At 41.1% G+C, this 21,261-nt stretch overlaps 1 protein-coding gene and 1 long non-coding RNA gene across 2 annotated transcripts in view; both read left to right on the top strand.

Annotated features, from left to right (window-relative positions):
• LOC138964158 (polyamine deacetylase HDAC10-like) overlaps nucleotides 1-11,229 on the top strand; it is a 42,778-nt gene extending 31,549 nt beyond the window's left edge. Inside the window, exons 14-27 of the mRNA XM_070336045.1 lie at nucleotides 220-345; nucleotides 789-944; nucleotides 1,166-1,219; nucleotides 2,051-2,162; nucleotides 5,114-5,139; nucleotides 5,571-5,663; nucleotides 6,155-6,226; nucleotides 6,733-6,826; nucleotides 7,317-7,382; nucleotides 8,003-8,056; nucleotides 9,057-9,158; nucleotides 9,540-9,640; nucleotides 10,026-10,093; nucleotides 10,440-11,229. Of these exons, the coding sequence (XP_070192146.1) occupies nucleotides 220-345; nucleotides 789-944; nucleotides 1,166-1,219; nucleotides 2,051-2,162; nucleotides 5,114-5,139; nucleotides 5,571-5,663; nucleotides 6,155-6,226; nucleotides 6,733-6,826; nucleotides 7,317-7,382; nucleotides 8,003-8,056; nucleotides 9,057-9,158; nucleotides 9,540-9,640; nucleotides 10,026-10,093; nucleotides 10,440-10,471 (1,156 nt within the window). The 3' untranslated portion in view covers nucleotides 10,472-11,229. The remainder of the gene's footprint in view (nucleotides 1-219; nucleotides 346-788; nucleotides 945-1,165; nucleotides 1,220-2,050; nucleotides 2,163-5,113; nucleotides 5,140-5,570; nucleotides 5,664-6,154; nucleotides 6,227-6,732; nucleotides 6,827-7,316; nucleotides 7,383-8,002; nucleotides 8,057-9,056; nucleotides 9,159-9,539; nucleotides 9,641-10,025; nucleotides 10,094-10,439) is intronic.
• Nucleotides 11,230-14,807: 3,578 nt separating this feature from the next.
• LOC138964157 (uncharacterized) lies at nucleotides 14,808-20,890 on the top strand. The gene is made up of 2 exons (XR_011455034.1): nucleotides 14,808-20,260; nucleotides 20,295-20,890. It is a non-coding gene; the product is annotated as an uncharacterized lncRNA (long non-coding RNA).
• The last annotated feature ends 371 nt before the right edge of the window (nucleotides 20,891-21,261 follow it).

Raw genomic sequence — 21,261 nt, forward strand, 5'->3', positions numbered from 1 at the left:
CTGAAGAAAACGAGTCGTACCAACATTCTTGTTTATGTGATCTGTGAAAGATTTTATTGTACTAGGCCTTAGTTTTCCTTATTCAAAAAAGAGACAGCCTGCTAATGTTCCAAAATCCAGAATAAAAAATCACAGTGAATGTCTTATTTTGTCAAAAGTTAAATGTTCCAATAACTAACTGTTTTTGTTTATTTCCCGGTATTGCGTTTGTTGTTGCAGTGTGTTAGAATCTGTGCTGAACGTACTCAAGCTGCAGAGAGGTATACACACCAGCTTAGCCTACCAGGACATCTTGACAGAGGGCCACCAGAACACACACACCTGGCAGTCCTACTCACCCCCACAGTAAGATGGCTTCATTTTGGTCCTTCTTGGTTTTTTTGTTAGGCCAAGAAAAAAAAAAGTCCAATGTTTCCAATTCCCCGACCAAACCTATTATTTTCTTCCAGACCCACGAATTTGTTTGATTTTGTCGACTTTGCGAGGAAAGATACTCTTGTTGGACATCCAGGGGACACAGCTCACGGTGTTATCAGCCAGGATCAGGATCACTTCATCAAGTAGAGATTTGACTTCAGTGGAACGGCCTTTACAAACCTGCACAAATGTGTGAAATTCAGATTTAAAAAGAAGAAAATCTTAAAACAGGGGTAAATTTACAGAGGTTATGAACAGAAACTTTCAAAAAAAAGGCAAAGTCTTTAAAGGGGGGTTGGTTTTGAAGGGGGGGGGGGGGGTCTTAACAGGGGGGGTTCAACTGTGTGTCATTATTTTGAGTGTGTTTTCAGATCGAAGGTGAAGCTGCGGACAAAGGACAACCAGCCCAGCTCGTTTCCATTGTTACAGGAATGCTGCGATGACGTGCCAGAAGCCACACAAGCCGCCATAACGAAAGAAATGGAACGATTAGAGCGAGACACGGTCATTGCCAGCACTCAACACAGGTAGACTGGGTTCGCTTCTTTTCTGAGTAAAAAGGTTTAATTTCAACAAAATGGTTAGAAAATGCACAGATGCTGTCTTGAGTTGTCCTTACTTGAGTTTTTGAGTGTGTGTGTAAGCATGTTTGTGTGGGTGTGCACAGGTGTGTGTTTTTGGGTTGTAGACCTACAACATTTTTGTGTGTGTTCATTTTTGTGATGCATGTGGCATTTATGTTTGACAGGTTGGGACTGCTTCATTACCGGCTGAATGAAGTGACCAACGGCAAGGCAGATAGGTATAAAACTTAGATTTATTTCTTTACCTCTTATCTGGGTTATAGAGCAAAAGAACCCATGAATGTTCAGCTAAAATAAAAAGCCATAAGTGTTCAGCTACTTTTTTATTTTTTATTTTTTCTCACCGGAGTTAGTTAGTCATAGTAGATAGTATGGTTTTTAAGCGTTCTCATTTTGTTACGAACGACAGGTACAACTTTTAAAGATCTTAATAGCATCTTAGAGCTGTCCCTGCAATGTACGGATCTCAACGTGAGCGTCCACCTGACATGTACGGACAGATAATGCTCAGCTTGGAATGTTTTTCAACTATAAATGCACCTTCTTAAGCGGCCACCTGCAAAATGTGGATGCAGACACCCATTTTCGGTACAAACTGTGGGTCATACGTGCAATGGGCAGACAATTATCGAATTTCACAGAACCGAGTCATTTACAGATTAAATGTCTACATAACGAAAGCCCCTCAAAAAAGAATGGAGGAAGACTTTCTTATGAAAAAGGCAATGGGGACCTCTCACTTGAGCGGCCACCTGCAATGTAGGGACAGATTTGCAATGGACCAAGGGTGTCCGTTAATGAGGGGGACACAACAACCTTCATCTCCAGAGCTGGACTGAATGTGTAGCCAACGCCAAGAAGAAGAGAAGATGAGAGGGACTGCTGCAGTAGCTTACCTCATTCCTTACTGTATTCAGAATCCTTTCTTTCTGTCTTCTTGGGGGAAGGGGGTGTTGTTTGCAGGTTGCTAATGGTGCTAGAATATCGCGTTCTCTCGTGCTTTCATGCAGATTGTGATGTTAATTCATTCTGCATATTTTCTGTTGCAGCCTTGAAGAGATGCTTTCTCAGAGAGGGTTGTTGTCAGGTTGTCACAAGCTGTCCACTGGCTCACAAAGATCTGAGATAGCTACTGCTGTGGGGGCCATCTTGGCCAATACGGTGAGTTGAATCAACTACATGTTAGGGAGGCCCATCGCACATAGCACAATCAGCCATTTTTACACCCTCATAAAACACAAACAGATTAGGTTATAACAGTCAAGCAATGTTTATCCGAATAATGTATATACTTTAAATAAGCACAACAAATTTCAAAGCTCTATGATTTCAGAAAAAAAAGTTACAGGCTAGCAAAATACGGCTAATCGGGCATAATGACCAAATTTGGAATTGGGCAGAAAAATAGTGTGCAAAAGGTGTTTTTTAAGAATCCAACATAGAAATGATGTTATTGGTTTTTTTTAATGTTTAGGACATGTAACCAATAAAATATGAGAAATAAAAAAAATAAAACTTGTTTTGAATACTTTATAGATGATTTTGTTTTTCAGGCTGTAACACTAAAATGACATGAGAAATGAAAACTGAACTTTGAGCTTGAAGCTAAACCCATCCAATGATTATGTACATATGATATATCAAATTAAAGGTCATCACCTAAGCTATCCAATGACGTATGTTTTGAAATTGATAACATGATTCTGAAAAAGTGTTACATAATATTAAGATTTTTAACATCGCAAAATGTCCTTTCACGCCAACATGCGACAAAGGACCAAAGATTGCAAAAATCAATTAAATTCCTTTAAGAGATGATTCTTTGCTAAAACAGTCATTATAAAAATGTATCTGGCATATTTCATTCATCCTTTAAGCAGTATGTGAGACAATACATATACACAGCAGTTAACGGATTGCATCACAGACAACCATGACCAAAGGCAGAGTCAGAGAGGATACCTGTCACTCAAACAAAACAATTTTCCACAAATCTTATTTTAACTAAAAGGGAAGTTGCCAATAAAACATAATTTTACCCAAAATTAAGATGTGTACCAAAAAAAAAAGAGTTAAAAACATAAATTTTTTTTGTTTTTTGTTTTTGCTTTGTTTTTGGATTTATTTTATCATTAAATCCATTTCGAACTCACATTGAAATTAAAATACCGTGAAGAGAATCGATAAAGGATATTACGTTTCTATGCTGTTTAAAAGCAAGTTAAAAGTCGCTTCAAAAAGTTAAAAAGAACTGCATTCATTACATGTGTCATGTCATTTGGAGTCGCGAGCGAGCGACAGTCACGGGACTGACGGAGCTGTTCAACATCAAACCGTCAAGTCTTGACGAAAGTTAAGGATGATTAAATCAAGAGAGGGGGCTGAAAGTTACTATAGTTTGATTACAACCAAGTATAAAGACGACGTGAAGGAAAATTTCAAGACAAAGTCAAAGAAGATGGGCAAACAAATCGATGGTAAAGAAAGCGGCCGTCTGCTTTGGCCTTTCTTCCGACACTTGACTGACCCGAAAAAGGGGGAGTCGGGTCTGAGCAACCGGTCAACTTAGGATGCTTTAGACTTTCTTTTACGAATGTTTGAATGAATTTGTTCAGAACAACAAGTAATTAAATAACGCAACACATCTAGGTCTTTATCCGAATGCGGATAACACGTAAACAAAAACTACAGAAGGACTTAACCAGTCTGTGTCCCCCCACGGAAAATAGACTCGACCGACCATTGAGAAAATTTCCGCGTGCTGGCGACGATGCAGCTAGCGTGGAGCTTCGTTGGTTGTTTTCAGTCACACGATTCACATTATCCTCACTTCGAATCGCTCGCCTTGGTTAAATAACTTACGAAAACTTTCAAAACTTGGCACACGGACTGATGATGATAGTTTCTTCGACGTGTAAACCGGTGAGAACAGATAAAGAACTGACTGAGGCGCAACACGTGTTCGCAGTTTGCAAAGCTGTGACGTCGATGTTGTGAACGTAAACGATCTTTTCATTGGCCTACCGGTTGCCAGAAGCAGCCTTGACCTATGAACTTACGGTACACCAAATTTCATTGGATGTATTTGAATAGTCTTGTTGGGCGACCCATCTAAAAATAGGCAAATTATACACAGTTTGTAGACCGTTCCAACACACCGCGGCGCGAGCTGACAATTTCCCTGCACAGCTCGCGCCGCTACCGCTGTCGCTGTGCGATGAGCCGTTTTCAAGCACAAATATCTCCGCTTTGGAATGATGTACATACTACAAAATCCACACACAGTAAGAAACAACACCATTGAAGAAAATCTTGTAATTTGGTTGTTTTATTACAAATAACAACAGAGTAAGAGGCGAACAAAAGTAGCAAAAATATGATGCGGCTACAGTCGCTTTGAGCTCGCAGCGGTGGGCCTCCCTATACATGTACAATATTTTTATTTGTGCTTAGTTTGTTGGAAGCCCCCTTTTAAGACCTCCAAACACCTGAGAAAATCAGGAGGAGGGATTGTTAAAAGTGACAGAGGTTGTGAACAGAACATCTGAGAAACTAGGGTCCTAAAAGGGAGGGAGTCTTAACTTGGGGGTGTGTCTTAAAAGGAGGTCCAACTGTAGCTCTGTCTCTGTCCATCTTTCTCTCTCTTCAAATAAAAACCTTTAACTGTTGAAAATTGAGGGTTCACTCTCTGTTGGCTTTCTGTATGTCTTTCTCCTTGTCTTGCTCACTCACAGGTAAGAGTGTGCAAAGGCAGGTATAAACACAAACTCTCGCACACACAGGCATGCAGACATGCACGCACGCACGCACGCTTGCACTCACGCATGCACGCACGCACACACACACACACACACACACACACACACACACACACACACACACACACACACACACACACACACACACACACACACACACACACACACACACACTCTAGGTTGTGTGAAAGTTTTGTATTATGTATGAGACGATTCATTAAAGTTTCTTTATAGGGACTTAGCTTTTCCCCCAAGACAGTCTCCCTTTTTTCTCTGTGGTTATTCCTTCGTCCAACCCTGTAAGTGATCAATCTTCAGAACAGATTTAATGTTTTGTTACCATCTGTTGTGCAGGTGCAGTCATGTGTGGTGCTTCCAAGGTAAGTGATATTGTTTTCTTAGCTTTGGAGAGAGAAAGATAACACATTTCAAAATAGCAAATATATTTTCATGTGTTTCAAAATCTTCCGGTAAAATTATCTTACACTAATCCATCTTTTCTGCTCTTTAGATGGTATTGGGATATTCAATATTTATGTTGTCTGTTTTCATGCGAACAATACATACAAGGCAGTTTGTATTTACTGGCCTGTGTGAGAGTGCTGTGCAACTCTGCGTGTGTGTGTGCATGTGTGCACGTGTGTGTGCATTTTCAAGTCTATCTCAGAGTCACTATAATAGTTAGTCTCAGGTACTGATAGTTTCATCTGTCTCTGTTTGCAAAGAGATCTCAGGTTCATTTTGAGAAGCAGTGGATGTTGCAAGCAAGTGATGTGACAAAACCAGTGTTGTTTTCTTCCTCCCTCTGCAGTACCTCCAACCCTGGGGACACAAGTAGCACAGACGGTCAAGACCTGCTCAAATCTGCTGCTGCCTACCTGCAGGGGGATTTCCATGTAAAGAGGTTTGCTCTCAGCTTCATAGAAACTTGTACTTTTAATGAGATCAAACGACAGAGGGATGTGAGTGCTCTCAGTATGAAAGAACAGAGCAACCTGTAGAACCTGTCTGACAAGTTGACTGAGTAATGAATAGCAGTGACTTGTCTTTTTGTTTTTATCATTGAATTTTTTCAGCAAAAGATTTGATGAAGTATTTAATTGTTGTTTTCTCTTCTATACGTGTAAAACTGTTTCTTTTTTTTTTAATTCAGTGTAGTTGAGTTTGTGGTAAACTGGTAGCACTGGCCTTTTTTTTTTTAAGTTACAAAATATGTAAGTGTAAAACATACTCACAAACTTTTATAATCAACAAAAAGTTACAAAATGTATAAGCGTAAAACATACAAACAAACTTGTTATGATCAACAGATTTTGAGAAGCTGGTACCGAGACGTTATAATAAAGAATATGACATTGCTTCATGATGGAAGTTTTGTTTTCTTTTTCTCACAAGGATACTGTACCTGTTGATCGCAAGAAGAAATCAGACATGGCTGTCAAGTTCACCAGCAGAAAAAGATATACGGTATGCTTTAAAACATTTACTGTTTTATGTGATATAATTTTGGCAGACTAGCATTTGCAGAACTTTATTTGATTGCATTGAAAGTTATAGATCCCAGGTAAACATGTATTATTACCTCTGCTTTTGACCAAAAATTGTTTAATCCTGCTTAGGTAGAAATAAATGGTTAATTTATAGAACTTCAAAGACATTCTTTTGATTGCTTTGAAAGTGATAAATCTTTGCTAAACAGAACATTGTATAATCCTGCTTTGGTAGAAAAAAGGTTAATTTATAGAATTTCAATGATTGACAAGGCAAACCATTCATCAGTACTTTAAAGTGGACGAACAGACAAATAATAATGAGGAAATGAAGTATTGTCTTAGGAGTTGCTTGTTCTTAAAGTTGGAAGCGGATACTAAAAAGTCTTAATGACATTTCATATTTCACGTAGAATCCACTTGAGTGTTTATTTGTAGCTGTGTTTAAGATAAAGATTTGAAACATTTCTTTGTTTATGACAGGTCCCTGGTGATATCATTAGGCGGGAGTTCAGAGGTTGATGATGAACAGATTAGCAAGAGTAGACCGCTGCCAGTCAGTATTCCTCTTGAACAGGTATGTATTGGGAAATCAAACATTAAGGCTGCTTGGAAATCCTGGAAGTGAATATACCTGATCCAAGAGAGAGAGTGTGTGATTGTGTGTGTACCGCTTTCAGGCATATACAGGCTTTGGGTTTGACAGTGATGCAACTTGGTCAAAAAAGGATTTGAAAAATCGATAAGTATAAAAATGGAAATCTCATGGAAGGTTATTATGAACAATGTCTATCTACTTTGCAGACAATGCTGCTTTGCTAGAAACCGTGAGAAAGTTGTTTTTTTCCCAGTGAACTGCTGCTTTACACACTCTTTAGGATTTGATACACTAGCAAATCTCCTCACTATCAAAATAGTGACAGATTTTCCTTGGTTGACACCAAAGAGACTCCCAAGCAAGTCCTTTTGTGATGTTGCAAAGTGGTTTACAACTCTGTCTCTGTGTGTCTGTGTGTGTGTGTCTCCATGAACAACTGTGTATGTATCCATTTTATGCTTGTTTTCAGGATCAGTTCCAAGACGGAGACATCATAGCTGCCATTCATCAAGTTGTCCTACCGATAGCATATGAGGTAAAAAGCTTTCTTTGTCTTGTTGAATAACTCAATTCCAAATTGAGAGACACAGATTATCGGTTTAAGAAAATAAATTCTTCTTAAGCCTTGTTGCTTCTATATCTTATGGCCAAAGGAATGGAATGCACATTCTTTGAAAGCCTAAGGATCTGAGAAGTGATTGTACATTGTGTACTGTGTTATTCCTCTTAAGACTTCTTCACAGTCAAGTGGTAAAATGCTACACATTTTTTAATGAAAACCTGAGCCGGGCTATATTAGGCACAATGTGTTTATGCTGCAGCAAGTGTTCAAACTGCTTTGGCAATGGTCAAACATTGATTGCTCTCACCCAGATTTCTCAAATATTTTTGGACAGATGGCTTTATTGAGTACATTATCAGGCGGGCAGATGCGTCTCAAGGTTTGCTACAGTAGTACACACCTCACATTAATAGCATCTGAGTTATGGTCTGTTAGCATAATAACGCTTGAAGCAGAAAAGGGCCTCACTGTGCATGTGGCCCAACAGTGCACCTTCAGTGTCTGTGGTTTTAAGCGTGTTACACTTAACGTGATGCCTGTATTTTGTGCCTATAGTTAGGTCATGTCTAACTTCCGTGACTGCTTGTTTTCAGTTTGGCCCAGACTTGGTGGTGGTGTATCTGGATCCTGTCAGCGCACAACCACCAGTGAGTATCACAGCTTTTCACACACTTCAGGGGTCACCTCATGTATGTCAAACTTTGATATGACAGGTATACAAACAAAAGTGGTGTGTAGTTTTTGAGTCACTTGAGAAAAAGTGACTCTATGTAATCGGTCAGTGTTAGTCTGTCCGGCCGGCCGGCCAGCCGGCCGTCCGTAGACACCACCTTAACGTTGGACTTTTCTCGGAAACTATCAAAGCGATCGGGCTCATATTTTGTTTAGTCGTGACCTCCAATGACCTCTACACTTTAACGATGGTTTCGTTGACCTTTGACCTTTTTCAAGGTCACAGGTCAGCGTCAAAGGAAAAATTAGACATTTTATATCTTTGACAAAGTTCATCGGATGTGATTGAAACTTTGTAGGATTATTCTTTACATCAAAGTATTTACATCTGTAGCCTTTTACGAACGTTATCAGAAAAACAAGGGAGATAACTAGCCTTTTCTGTTCGGCAACACACAACTTAACGTTGGGCTTTTCTCGGAAACTATAAAAGTGACCGGGCTCAAATTTTACGTGAACGTGACTCATTGTGTTGTGAATAGCAATTTCTTCCTGTCCATCTGATGCCTCATATAATATTCAGAACTGCGAAAGTGACTCGATCGAGCGTTTGCTCTTCTTGTTTGATGAAGCCATGATCTGTTAGAAGAAGGAGGAATGTTTTGCACAGTTTAGAGGAATGTGTAAACACATAAATCTGTCCAGGGTGAAATGAGAGACTATTAAATATGTTCCACTTTGTGATATACAACAACACTGCAGAAAATACTTTGTTTTGTGCATCTCAGATGAATGTATTAACATGCAAATTCTATCCTGTTTGAGGTGACCTATACAGAATGCATGTATCATATATCCATTTCATATCCCACAGCAAAGGAAATGAGAAAAAAGTATAATATGTGAATGTTTTTGTTATTGGTGTTAGTGAATCCAGTGTTTGTGTTAATCGACATGTTCTGGTATTATGTGCAGCACACGGAAGGGCCTGGTGTGTCACTGAGCGCAGGATGTGTGGGTCACTTGCTGACCTTGATACAGGGCCTTGCCAGGGGGAGACTTCTGCTCATTGTCTCTGTAAGTGCCAACTCTACTCCCTAAACCCCCCCCCCCCCCCCCCCCCGAACTTTTTTCCATTGTGTGATGGGATATCTTTTTTGCACTGTCTTTTCTGCAGTGTGCACCATTTTTATGTTAAGTGTGTGAGTTTGTACATGTGAGTGTGGGTATGCATACAATGTTTATATTGTGTGTGTTTACAAGGGTGTGTGTGTGTGTGTGTGCTCGCAAGCATGTGTGTGTGTGGGTGCAAGCATGTGTGCACGCAAGTATGTGTGTATGCATACACATTAGTGTTTGCATTGTCTCTCCACCTCTGCATGCATGTGAAAGTCACTGTTACTTTTAGTTCAGTACCTTTGTCACTTTCATAAAGGACAACCACTTTTGTTTTTTTAGCCCGAAGCAGCAGTACAGCAGCCTGATGCAGTGGCAGAGTGTTTGTCAGTGTTACAAGGACGACTGTGTCAGGTGCTGCCACCTTGTCTGCCCCAGAAGAGGTAGGTGTGCTTTAAATTGTAGTCTGTTAATTACAGAGAATTTGACAGTCAGCTTACTGTCATTGCATCTTAGTCAGGTTTTCTGGTAATTGATAATTGAAAATACAGAGCATTTGATCTGCCATGGGTTCAGATACAGGTTCTGCGGGGGATTTATTTCCAACTAAATTTTTTCCAGATTCTCCTGGGTGTCTCAACACCCCCGTGTGCACGCATGATAAATATCCCAAGTTCAAAGTCTCAGAGCTCAGAAAACCCAAACATAGGCATGCAGGAAGAAATGCAATGGGTAGAGTAGCACTGTAATGTAGGTGCAACACTTCTGTTAAATTTTCTCTGACCTGGTAGTGTAATTATAAAAAATATATTGTTTTTGTCATTACAGAACAGTGGAGCTGATCAAGACAGTGCAAGACAGACAGAAAGCTGTGTGGAAAACTCTCCAGTTCAGAGGTAAGGCCATTTCACTATGAGGTTTTCACACACACACAGGTTCACACACAAGGAAGGTTTTAACTAATTTGCTAATATTGGCGGCTCAGAAACTTGTTGACACAGAATGTCTTCCTCTATACAGTAGTTGTTTTGGTACAGTGGAACCCCCAGTTTAAGAAGACTTCCTTCGTTTTTAGGACCTTACATTTTCCGATTTTCTCTTCACAGCCTCTCTTAATTTAAGACTCACTCCCTTATAAGACCTGATTTTCTCAGACTTGTTTTGGTCTTAAAAAGAGGGTTTCACTGTATATTTGGTTAAAGAGAAGCTGTGGCTGAATGTTGTTTGTCTCTTTGTCCACAGAGAAACTCCCGGCACCAAGAGGCACATCTTGAGCCTGCAGTGCAGTGGCACAGTGGCAAGATACTCTCAGGTTCCTCACACATCTCATATTGTATCAATTGAACATTACTTCTATGAGCCATGTGATGTCAGAGGCTGACTTCAAGTTATATTTAGGCAGCTGTCCCAGACCAGAGAAGAGTGCATGGTTGTGTGCATTCAGTCGCACAAAATTAAAGCAAATCTTAACTAAACTGGATGGAAACATGCATTTATTTGTATTTTTGACCAAAAATGACATTTGACACCGATCTTGACAGCCATTATCAGAGCTGCCAACTGCTATGCTTTCGGCGTAGCATGCTACGTTTTAAGAGCAATTGCTACGCCAAGCTAAGGGTTGCTACGCTTAAACAAATAATGACAAGCATGCAAGTTTCCTCTTTTTGCGAGTCCTGGTACTGATTTCTGCTTTCCACTCCGTGTGGCTGTCACAAAATGGGTCATAATACATCGTCTATACTAAAAAGTGGTCCTGCAGATACTCTCTAAAGGGCATGTTGTGTTCCTGCATTCTCCTGAAACTTTTAAAAAAAATGTCTATTCTTGTGCAAGAAGGCATAAATGCGGATGTGGGAATACATTTTAGAGAATGCTACTCTCAAACATCATTTGCTACGCTGAAAATTCCTAAAAATTTTAAATTAAATTACATATCTTATCCCGACTCACATATAGCATTAACTTCAGTTAAAGTGCAAAGACGCTGAACTACGCTTCACCCCAAAAGGGGAAGCAACCCCCTAAAAAAGAACGGCCTTGACCCTCAACCATGTAACACAGTAGTCAAGGACACACCGTCACGTGACTTATCACGCGTGACTGCACCGCCGCCATATTGAAAGCTCACTCCCACTTCAGCGATCCGAGAGCTCGGACGCTTTTTGACTACGCTCAGGCTTTAGCCTACTGTCTGCTAGACAGTGTTGTTTTCACACCGCACAGGTCCCTGCTCTTATGCTACGGTTCGGGTGAGCTCGTTCTTGTTTGTTTGTTGACTCACATGCGAAGCAAAAGTGAGTCTATGTACTCACCCGAGTCGTCCGTCCGTCCCGGCGTCCGTCCGGAAAACTTTAACGTTGGATATTTCTTGGACACTATTAAGTCTATCAACACCTGATGTGGCCTGATGGTGTATGGTTACAAGATCTCAAAAAACATGTGCGGCAACTTGACCTCACTTCAAGTTCAAGGTCACAGGGGCCGTAATTGTTGTCTTAAAAACGACCATTTTTCACATTTTCGCATTTTTTTCTGAAGTTATCGAGAATGGCAACCTTAGCTATGTATGCTATACAGGGCAATGTAAGCCCTATCTTTGGACACCAGTTTGGTTGACCTTGCTTCAAGGTCAAGGTCGCAAGGGTCCTTTAAAGTTGGATTGTATACATATTTTGAAGTGACCTTGACCCTGAACTATGGAAGATAACTGTTTCAAACTTAAAAATTATGTGGGGCACATGTTATGCTTTCATCATGAGACAAATTTGGTCACATATGATCAAGGTCAAGGTCACTTTGACCCTTATGAAATGTGACCAAAATAAGGTAGTGAACCACTAAAAGTGACCATATCTCATGGTAGAAAGAGCCAATAAGCACCATTGTACTTCCTATGTCTTGAATTAACAGCTTTGTGTTGCATGACCTTGGATGACCTTGACCTTGGGTCAAGGTCACATGTATTTTGGTAGGAAAAATGTGTAAAGCAGTTCTTAGTGTATGATGTCATTGCTAGGTTTAGTTATTTGACCTTGACCCTGAAGGTCAAGGTCATGTAAAGGTCAAGGTCAAGCATGTGAGTCGTATGGGCTTTGCCCTTCTTGTTTTTGTTTCTTTTGTTTCTTTCTCCGTATTTCGGTCTGTTTATTGTTTACTTTAACTCAGACTGTTTTGGTCAGCTATGGCTGACAAGGAGAAAAAGAAACATCAGACTAGACAAGTAGCTGCTGATGTTTCTCCTCTTAAAGTTCCGCATAAATAGAAAAGCAAAGGCACTATCGTTTCTGTTCATGACCCTGCTTCTTTAACAACTATGTCTGTTAAAATTTCGGACCCTGCGAGTCCAAAAATGCCGGTTCTGAAAGAGGTTAGCAGGAAGACTTCTGCTAAGGTTAAGAAACGCAGTGGGAAAGATAAACTTTGTGTTAAAGATGATTTTTCTTCCCTTTTTGAGTCTTTCTCGGCCCAAATGAATAACATGTTTGTGCAACAACAGCAGTTTGCCGCCGATTTGCAGGCCACTCGTCGTGAGTTGCGCTCACTCCCGGCAGGAGAGGGTGATGTGGCTTCGTTGTCACGCATCAAGGTTCCGCCTTCATGCACGGTCACTTCAGCTGATGTGCACGCAGATGAGGGTGATTCCTTCGTTGGCGGAGCGGTTTCACGCTCTACAGGTATGTCAAGTTCACTAGTTGCCAGGTTCTCTGGGGAAAGTGTTCAAGTTGGGCTGGAACAAGTACCCTCCCCGCTTCGGCTGGGGGGTGAAAGTTTGACTTTCCCGGATGATGCTCTTTTGAGGCGGATTTCACGGGGGGTCATCGCCGGACAACAGGTTGGGCCGGAACTAGTAGCCCCCCCGCTTCGGCTGGGGGGTGAAAGTTCGACTCTCCCGGAGGCTATCGCTCTTAGTAAGCGTAAGTCACGGGGTGTCGACACTGGACAACGAGACGGATGTACTCATGGGCTGACTAGCATGTCTCCGGTGAATGTGCACAGTTCTCAACTTCGGCCCTCGGGGCAGGAAGCTGCTCTTGGTCAGGCTTCGCACGGTTCTTCCGGTTCGCGATCAGCTTCACCAGTGGAGGATCTTGTCAGTGACACAGCTAGTCACTATGACTTTCAGCATCCTACCTCAGCAGAATCCGAGTTCGACGGTTTTCACTCAGTTGATGAGGAGGAAGTTGATTTCCGGTTGTCACACAAGCTTAAGCCAGCTTTGATTACTGCGGCGCAGGTAGCGGCCAAGTACTTTGCTGACGGTGTGACATCTACGACACGCTCTGCCGTTCCACCACCCTCAGCGGTGGGTGATTTCCGGCCAGCGCTAACGGAGTCTCAGGATTTTCGGTTCATCGAATCTCCTTCAGTGGCATACGAACTTTCCAAGGTTCTAGCCAGAACTCCTGGTTCGGAGAACAGCTTGCCTGTAGACACTGCCTCTGTTAGCGGCACACGGTCAAGCTCCAGCCGCTGCTCAGCCATGGCTTGCCTCAGACCAACGGCGACATTCGAGCTCTTTGGTTAAACTCCGCAAGTTTGCTCTTTCTCGTCAGCATCAAAGTCTTATTGGGACTTACGCTCTGCCGAGTGCACCGCTTCCGGTCACTCCGGACTTGGCCAATCTCAGGGAGGATGCATATCGCTCTGACAAAACGTACGCTTATTCTGAGGGCGCGCTGCTTGGTCTCGAGGAGACTGGCAGATACTCGCTGGAACTTGCGTCCCTCTCGGAGACACTCCTTCGATCTCTTTCGCGTTCGATCGCGGTGTCCTTGGACCCTTTCGAATTCCGAAACGATGCGAGCGTTAAAGACGTTCCTATTCTGCTGGCATTTTTGGCTAAGGTTTCGGCCGAGCAAATGTCTGTCGCGGCACGTTTCTGTCCCACCTCTGCCTTTGCTGGCAGCACATGGGGAAGCTCCTGCTTCGGCTTTGCCGTGGATTGCGTCACTTGGACTAGTAGCTCATTTCTTAGTGAGAACTAACCGTAAGCTTCGGCTTACTGCCAATTCTAAGATCTTGATCACTTCCTTTGCCCTGCCTAGGGTACCACTTCCGGTTACTCCGGACTTGGCTAACATTCGGCAATATGGTTATAGCAAGGAGAAACTTTCCGTTTGTTAGGAAAAGGATCTCATTGCTGTGGAAGAATGCAGCCGCTCTTCTGTGGAGTTATCATTTTTTTAAACTTTTACTTGCGTGATGTTGCAAGCACACGGCAAGATGGGACCAGCTCCTTGCCGGCTATGGTGGCCGCAGGACAGCTTCTCTCCAGATCATAGAGTAAGTTACCCACCACATTCATTAGCAATCTGCTATATGTGAGTCGGGATAAGATATGTAATTTAATACACAATTTTATTAGTAAATTTTGATTTGATTAATATACTTACCCGACTCACATCGTTTATACTCTCCCGCCTACCCCGCTTGGGTTTTCCCTAAAAATGAACAGGTCACTTCAGTGAGAGTGAGCTTTCAATATGGCGGCGGTGCAGTCACGCGTGATAAGTCACGTGACGGTGTGTCCTTGACTACTGTGTTACATGGTTGAGGGTCAAGGCCTTTCTTTTTTAGGGGGTTGCTTCCCCTTTTGGGGTGAAGCGTAGTTCAGCGTCTTTGCACTTTAACTGAAGTTAATGCTATATGTGAGTCGGGTAAGTATATTAATCAAATCAAAATTTACTAATAAAATTTTAAATTGCTACTCTTGAGGCTTCACAAGGGTTGGCAGGTATGCATTGTTCACCTTGACTGCTAGCATGGTTTGCAGAATAATGACTGTCTTGATGTAAAATGTCTTATTTTGGTCAAAAATACAAATAACATTTAATATTATTCTGGCACTGACTGGACCACAGCAGTTTTGTATTATTATTTTGAGCTGCAATTCTGTGAGTATGTGTGTGTGTGTGTGTGTGTTTTAACTTTATTTGATTACGAAGTGCAAAATAAGAAGAGAAGTATGATTACACCACACTGGCAAATCACCCATGCTTATGAAAATGAAAATCATAGTTCGCTTTGATTGCGTCACATTTCAGAAGCACCTATGGTTATGAATGTATCCTTACTTTCATAAAACTTATCTGATTTGTGAACATAGATTAACATTTGTATTTGATTATATAGATCTGCACAATTCAGATAAAAGCTAGATTGAGACTGTCACCTTGGGAAATCACCCTTATGAAATCTGACTTGACTTCCATTGCATCACATTGTGTGGCACCCATATTTGTGAAATCACACTTTTTTAACTTTTGGCATGTGTGTGACTAGGCTGACATGCAGCATGCTGTTTTTATCCCAGCGAAGCTGGAGGTATCCCAGGAACGCTATACTGTAAGTGACTTGAGAAATGTTCATACCGATAATACATGATAAAGAAGGATTCTTTGTGCCCGGCTACGGGCTACAGTTAAAGATGTAAGTTCACCAAAAATTGGGACCATACTAACAAAAATACGGTGGGTGCAATAGGCATTTTTTTAGCAAACGCCACCCAAGGCCGCTTTGGACGGGTAGAAATTCCGTAGTTTCCAAGTCTATGGATAAAGCTCGCGTAAGAAGATTACGTCACGGTCGAAAGTCTTTGACATCAATTAATGCATCATGACGTCATGCCTCCCTGTAGTCTTTTTCTCTCGCGCGGTGTGTGTGTGTGTGTGTTCATTTTGTGCACATGTGTTAGTGTTACTGTTTGTGTGTGTGTGTGTGTGTGTGTGTGTGTGTGTGTGTGTGTGTGTGCGCGCGTGCATGAGTCTGTACTCGAGTGTGTGTGTGTTTGTGTGTAAGAAAGAGAGAGAGAGGGAGAGAGAGAGAGTGTGTGTTTGAATGTGTGTGTGCATGAGTTTGTGTGTATGTTTGTGTGTGTATGAGTGTGTTTGTTTGTAAAGGTGTGTGTGTCCGTCTGTCTATGTGCGTATTTGTTTGTTTGTTTGCTTAACGCCCAGCCGACCACGAAGGGCCATATCAGGGCGGTGCTGCTTTGACATATAACGTGCGCCACACACAAGACAGAAGTCGCAGCACAGGCTTCATGTCTCACCCAGTCACATTATTCTGACACCGGACCAACCAGTCCTAGCACTAACCCCATAATGCCAGACGCCAGGCGGAGCAGCCACTAGATTGCTAATTTTAAAGTCTTAGGTATGACCCGGCCGGGGTTCGAACCCACGACCTCCCGATCACGGGGCGGACGCCTTACCACTTGGCCAACCGTGCCGGTCTATGTCCGTATGAGTGTGTGTTTTGTGTGTATGAGATTTGTGTGAGTCAATGTGTGTGTGTGTGTGTGCGTGCATGCATGCGTGCGTATGAACGTGTGGGTGTGTGTCTGTATAAGAGAGAGAGAAAGAGAGAGTGGGTGGGTATGTGCGTAAGTGTATGTGTGTGTGTGTATGTGTGTTTGTTTGTAAAGGTGTGTATGTCCGTCTGTCTATATGTCCGTATGGGGGGGGGTGTTTTGTGTGTATGAAGTGTGTGTGAGAGAGTGAGTGAGTGTGTATGTGTCAGGCATGGGAATTGTCCGCCGAAAGGCAAATTTCCGCCGTATTTGTTGTTTGTTCCGCCGAAAAAGCAAAAGTGTCCGCCGAAAAAATAAAAGGGGGAGGCAAAAATGGTTCTAAAAACTGAATTTAATGGCAAACTTGGAGGTCATATGACACCAAATTGCACCATTTGGGTTCTTTTGAGAAAAAAAATTCCGGGGGAGGGCGCATGCCCCCGAACACCTCTAGCAGGGCTAGGCGCTTTGCGCTGTCCACTTTGCTATTACTTACAAATGTTCAGCCTTTTTTACTTTTTTCAATTCCCATGCCTGATGTGTGTACGTGTGTAACTTGGGGTGTGTGTTCGTGTGTGTGTGTGTGTTTCAGAAAGAGAGAGGTTTGTCTTTCGCTGGGGTATGCAGCGCCTTGGAGTTGCACTTCTACTTAATTTGTATGTTTTGTTTTGTGGTTGTTTGTTTGATATTTTTGTATTCTTCTTGTGGTAAGGCTAAACTCAACCTTGCCTCACAGACCAATCTTAGCTTCTGCAGATTTTTGCTCACAAAAGATTGTTTATTGCCATGTCTATTAGCTCAAAATACATTATACTTTGATGTGGTATATGCTTCACAAAGGTGCTGCCATTTAGGCATCAAGAGAGTTTGAGTGCACTAATTTTCAAGAGTCACAAGCTTTTTTCCTTGGCCATTCAACTCGATTTGACACTGTCAGGCACTTGTTACCATGGAAACCAGAGAGATGAAATCAGGACTGTGCAATCTAAGAGATATGAAATGCGAGAAAGATAGGATCAGAGGTGTGTAAAACAAGATATGTAAACTGTTGTAGACATCGTGTGGGGCGAACTTGTAGAATGGGTTGTTGGAGCTTCTGTTAATTGACATGAAATATATGAATTTGAACCCTACTCTGAAGTCACTGCTGTTGTGGTTTACTATGATGCAATTTGACCTGCATGTTTCTATGTTGTGCATGCTGTTTACAGTTAGTCAAGTTTTGACACATGTGAAATTTTAACTTGGTGTGTTTGTATAGCTGCTAAACATGTTTTTTAATGTATGTAAAATATATAAATGACCCACATGACAGCTGAAGTACATTCAAGTTATTTTTTCAAGTGAATGTTTGAAATATCTTCTTCTGATCTTGTACATCACCACAGAACGGTCTAGGCTTTTGAATGGAATATGAGTACAGTTGAACCCCCCTTTTTTACCAAAACAAAAATCTGAGAAAATCAGGTCTTACATTGGGGTTTTACAGTATCGTTCCAGTTGGAAACATACACACAATCTACATCCTGGCTGTTTCTTGTGCAGAGTGGGCTGTTTTTTGCTGGATCATTTAGTGACATAATTATATGTAAAATACCAAATGATTTCAGCTAAAATATTCCATTCCACACAATAATGAAACAGGCAGGATGTTGATTTTGAAATAATTCTATTTTTACACTTATCTTGTGATGTCTGCCTGTGGTTAGACAAGGCCTAATCTAATATCTTGGCCTTGTAGTGATTGTGTTGTTGGTCACATTTAATCGCCACTATACCTATAAATATATATAATTTACGAACAAGACTGCGCAAATCTGTTTTTCTTTTTGAGGTATCTTTTCCGGTTATCTTGCAACAGCTAGAAAACAACACACACATCACCTTCGAGAATGTGCGCAAGGGTGCATGGTGCCTTTCTTATGCCAGGTACTTTACACTCAACATGTTTTGAGTTTTGTGAGACTTCACTGTAGTCTGTTAGCAAGATTCCTTTTCTCCTTCAGAAAAGCCCATGACCTAACCTCAATGATGCAGCAATCAGTCAAATGGGGGGCACCAAGTTTTGTGCCAACCCTTGTGCAGTATTAACATGTGCAACAGTAACTAATTCAACATGCAGGTGCACATACTACATGTATTTTGCTTTTTAATGAGGTGTGAGACACTGATTTCAAAATCATCTTGTATGTCTGCATCTGACTTTCTTCCTTTATACACCTTTAGATATGCAGTATTTTTCAGGGACATCTTTTTTATGGTGATTAATGTGTTATTGGGAACTTTTTTTTTAAGGAAGCAGTTTAGTGTGAAATTAATTATAGTTCGTCTTTCAGATGGTGGTAATGTATTCATTACAATCAGAATATTCAGCTTGAAACTACCTCTTGAATAATGCTGTTTTACTTCCATATTTGAAAGACTGGTTTATATATGCATGTACTACAGGAAAGTTGAGATCTGATCGTTTTCTTGTTAATTTATTATGTCCATTATTTTTATACTCCTTTTTTAACAAGCTTTAATAAAAAAATAAAAAGTATGGCTATAATTTACCCATATAGGGAATACAGCTTGTTTTATGTTGTTTATGGTAAGTTTCCCTTCACATTAAAAGTATATAGAGTAAAGCTGAGTGTTTTGGGGTTGGGTTTTTGTGGAGGGGAGGGGGGGGTACATTTCTCTTTACACTGACAGAATGTTGCCATATTAGCTCTTTATTGAAAGTAGCATTAGAAACAAAACCACAGTGAACAATATCACACAGTATACAAAACAGTAAAGGAGTTCAAACAGGTTTATTATGAAATTCTTATTCAATATTTTACAAATCTGAAAAAAACATACTGCAGTGTGTACAAGAAAGTGAGTTTGTATTATCAAAAAAGCCAAAACACCAAAAAGTCTGCATTTTTCAACAGCTAGAAACCTTAATCAGCAAGAAATTTAGCATTGTCAAAGACAGAAACTGCAGGTTTGTTTGCATTGTTTAAGACGGCTAGATCATTTGCATTGTAAAAGATGGAAACTGAAACAGCAAGAAAAAGTTTGCATTGTTGGAGAAACAAAAACAGCAACAAAAAGTGTATTTCTTTTAAGAAAGTTTGCAGTCTTAAAGAAAGAAACTATAACAACATGAAAATTTACATTGCTAAAAAAACCAAAATGAAAACAGTTAGATAAATTTGCATTGTTAAAGGCACAGTAAGCCTCCCGTAAACCATCACAGATACTGTCAGACTTTTACACGCAGTACAAACACCCTTTCATTTAAACACTCACCGCTTGAGAACATCCTAGGTGCCCTCCGTAAAGAGCGAGCAATTTTCAAAGAATTTATTTTTGCGTAGTTTATCTTACCCCTGAGCCATCGTGAACCCGTGTGATCCAGTTTCCTTTTTTCAAAATGTAGTCGTCAGTTTGTAATTTGAATGCGACTCGCTGTAAGCTTATCTGCAATAGCATGTTATTATGTACCTCTGAATCTAAACGAAACAAACGGCTGTGATTCACAAGAACTCTAGCGATGGCTTTTGACTCAACTGTTCAGAGGAACTGGCGATAGGCATAAACCGTCGTCTGCTACGAGAACCACGACCTTGCGTGACCCTGCTTTTCCTTTTTAAAACCTTCGAATTGTACTGATCTTGTCTTGATGAAAAAAGAATTCTTTTATGATTTAAGAATGTTTGCATGGGTGTTACTCTTCCGGCTTTTGCCGGATTTCCGGTTTTTGAAAAAATCTGAAGCCGGAAATTCCGGTTTTCCGGTTTTTCAACAAAAAAAAAAAAAAAAAAAAAAAGCTTCGTTTTGCTAAGTTGAAATAACGAGCAGCGGTTCCGATCCGACTTTTGACACCGGTTCGCGTGCTTTCTCGGTTCGCTCCCTTGGATTTGCCGCCATCTTGCTTATTATGATTTGGTTTCGTCGGTGTCCAGAAACTTTCTTTCAAACTTGAGCATTTTGCTCGATCAAAATGCCTTACATCAGTGATGATGTCGATCCTTCTAAACTTGAAAAACTAGAGGAAGGTGTTACAAACAAGTGGAGGTGGGAATGGTTGTTGGAAAAAAACGGTGATGGTGACCGCAAGTCTCTGAAACACACCCTCAAAGCAGTAAAGAGCGGACTACATCTAAATTGCCGAAAGGGGGGAAACGTGCTGCTTTACAGAGTGCAGGAGACATTCGTTCCTTCTTCAAAAAGCCTCGCATGGATACATTATAGGACTCAGATCAGAAGCAGTGTTTGTGTGTGGCTTTGATAATGCCACTGAACTCAAGAAAACGCGGGATGCCTTGTTTCTTGTCAGACATTTTTCGAATGCTCTAGAATTTTTTTTGAATTATTGACGGTGATTTTGCTTGGTTGATTGGGACAGTAAAGTATCCCATTTGTATTATTTTTGTGGACTTTTTTTGTTTCTGCTTCTTTTCTTCTTGTATGGTTTCTGACTGTGAGAATGCTGGAAATGGCCACTATTCATTTTGGCAAATTTGCTTCAGCTTCAGGGGGGGCAACGCCCCCCTGAACACCCCAACGGGGCACTGCCCCTGTGCCCCAACGGGGCCTCAGCGGCCCCTGGACCCCTGCCTTTCAGGTTTTTTGATTTTTCCCAGTAGCACCCATGTGTTTGTGTAACAAGCTGTCAATTTATTATTTATTTTTTAAAAGTTAGGTCTAGCGCCAAAACGCACCACGGTCGGATTTTTTTATCAGACAATCCGCAAAATTAATTCTTTGAAAATTGCTCGCTCTTTACGTAAGGCA

Source organism: Littorina saxatilis, linkage group LG4, assembly GCF_037325665.1.
Source record: "Littorina saxatilis isolate snail1 linkage group LG4, US_GU_Lsax_2.0, whole genome shotgun sequence".
Classification (NCBI taxonomy): domain Eukaryota; kingdom Metazoa; phylum Mollusca; class Gastropoda; order Littorinimorpha; family Littorinidae; genus Littorina; species Littorina saxatilis.